General features: G+C 39.5%; 1 protein-coding gene across 1 annotated transcript in view; it reads left to right on the top strand.

Annotated features, from left to right (window-relative positions):
* Positions 1 to 786: 786 nt before the first annotated feature.
* WDR1 (WD repeat domain 1) overlaps positions 787 to 2183 on the top strand; it is a 22280-nt gene continuing 20883 nt past the window's right edge. Inside the window, exon 1 of the mRNA XM_009880543.1 lies at positions 787 to 841. Coding sequence (XP_009878845.1) covers positions 787 to 841 — 55 coding nt within the window. The remainder of the gene's footprint in view (positions 842 to 2183) is intronic.

Genomic DNA, 2183 nt, shown 5'->3' with positions numbered 1-2183 from the left:
GCTACTCAGCATCAGACAGAACTTGTGTATAAATGCAACACTATGCTAAGTGATGTGGAAATACCAAAAGACCATGAAATACTTTCTAAGGAGTTGTTAACATGTGCCTCAGGCTATACTGCTGAGTTGCAAATTTAAGGGGCGTGTTTTCATCAGTATTCAAGTCATATTTGTAAGTGAGCAAAGGAGAATGTTAAAGAAAGCTAAAAAACCATGAAAAGTTGCTATGAATTTTAGAAATTCCATGTGCTGAGAAATGCAACAGCGTAATCTTTGATTTTTCATTACTTTCTTAGAAAATGGTCTCAAGTCCAGCCTTAAGTCCACACACCTTCCTTACACAATGTTGTCATTTATGCTTATTGCTCTCTTAATGCTGGCCGAAAGCCTTAAGCATAACATTAGTATTCAACTCTAAATATGTGAACTACATCTTTGATATCACATGCCTAATGGTAAACATCTACACGCCCGGAGAACTGAGGCTGCAGGTTATGAGCCTTCTGGAATAGAGATTGATCATTACATATTTTACAGGCCACTATATGTAGCTGTGATCAACTAAGTAAATAATAACATTTGAGCATTCTCTAAAGCAACCCAATACGATGTCCATGTCATCACTATGTAATTAATTAATGCTATGAAGATGAATCAGGTGGCACACACACACTCTTGAAAAAGACATAGCAAAACTCAGCTTTCCAAAATACTCAGAAATGTCTAACGTGTGCCAAGCGCAAGCCCAGGGGTGGCAGACTTTTCTGGCAGATTTCATACAGCGGAATGAAGCAGTTCGCACTTGCTGCCCACCCTCTGCCAAAGACTACCCTCTCCACAGGTATGCCGACGTAAACTGGCATTGGCACATCCCCACGTAGTCAGTTCAAGGGAAGAGCCGCATGACAGCTGGGAGCAGTAATTTCTTCAACTACTCCAAACAAATCTGCCACCAAATACGAGTCAGCTGTGATTCCCCAAAAGGCTGAGCACTTGCAGCTTGAGCTGGCTGGAAATCTCCGTTCCATAAAAACCCCAAGAATCTGCCGAAGTCATCCGCCAAAGCGGTTGGGGAAACATGAAAAAATTGCTAAGACTTGCTAACCAAGTTAATACAAACTAAGTCAAGCAGGGAAAAGTAACAATTCATCACTTCCATCCTCCACTATGAGCTGAAAAACGGAAGCTCAAGGAGCACCATGTTGAGTCTTACCAGTTCACTTCAGATTTGAATTTCTAGCCTCTTAAATACTTGAACCACCTGAAACAAAACAAAACAAAAAAATTGCTTCTGAAACTCTGACTCCACATTTTTCACAGGAGTCTCCACAGGCATACTTGCTACTTCTAAGCCTAGGCCATTATTTGGATATTTATGAGAAGCTAATGAGTAAGATATCTATAATACATTAGCTACATCATTTCAAGTTATTATCAAATTTATACTAAAAATCTTAGGTGAGCAGAGGTCAGTGCTTTAAGAAACTACAAAGACAACCCTTGCAGGGAGAGAAAATACCTTCTATAAACTAATGTAGTTGAAAAGATGTAAACACGATTCTGTGCACATAAGATTTTATTCACCTACATAAGAGATAATACAGCTTTGGTGCACAAAAACATTTTATGGCAAATATAGAATCTTTATTTTGTCTTCAGCACGAAATACTGACGTAATAAATACATGCAGATTCATTTATTTCTGAAAAGAAGAAAAAAATGAAGAAAAAAATCTGTTTTCATATCGTTAATTTGCTTTTTGCTGGGCCCATAGCAATTATTCAAGGAAAACGTAACTCTATGAAGCCACACACTGGACAAGGGACACCCAAAATCCATTTAGCACAGAAATCAAAATTACAGAAACCTCTTCCAGTACTCTCAGCACAGCTGTGAGCAGCCCTCAATGTTCCTTAAGCAGAGTGGGTACACAAGCCAACTCAAGACAGTTTCTGGAGGAAGTTTTGGCACTCTTTCATCCTGAACTCCCTATACCTGCCTGCATGAAAGCCTCTATACCCCTGCACTCCAACACTGGTTCTTTCTGCATTTGAGAATCTAAAGCTTTATTTCTCTTTTCTTTTCCCCTACCCATCCTCTCAACCCCTAAAGGAGTCTCACAAGGCTTCCCATGCCTGTTTTACAGGTCAGTTGGCCAAGAATACACCAAGAGCATTGGTATT

Source organism: Charadrius vociferus, unplaced genomic scaffold, assembly GCF_000708025.1.
Source record: "Charadrius vociferus isolate BGI_N301 unplaced genomic scaffold, ASM70802v2 scaffold603, whole genome shotgun sequence".
Taxonomy (NCBI): domain Eukaryota; kingdom Metazoa; phylum Chordata; class Aves; order Charadriiformes; family Charadriidae; genus Charadrius; species Charadrius vociferus.
This window is presented reverse-complemented; position numbering and strand designations above follow the sequence as displayed.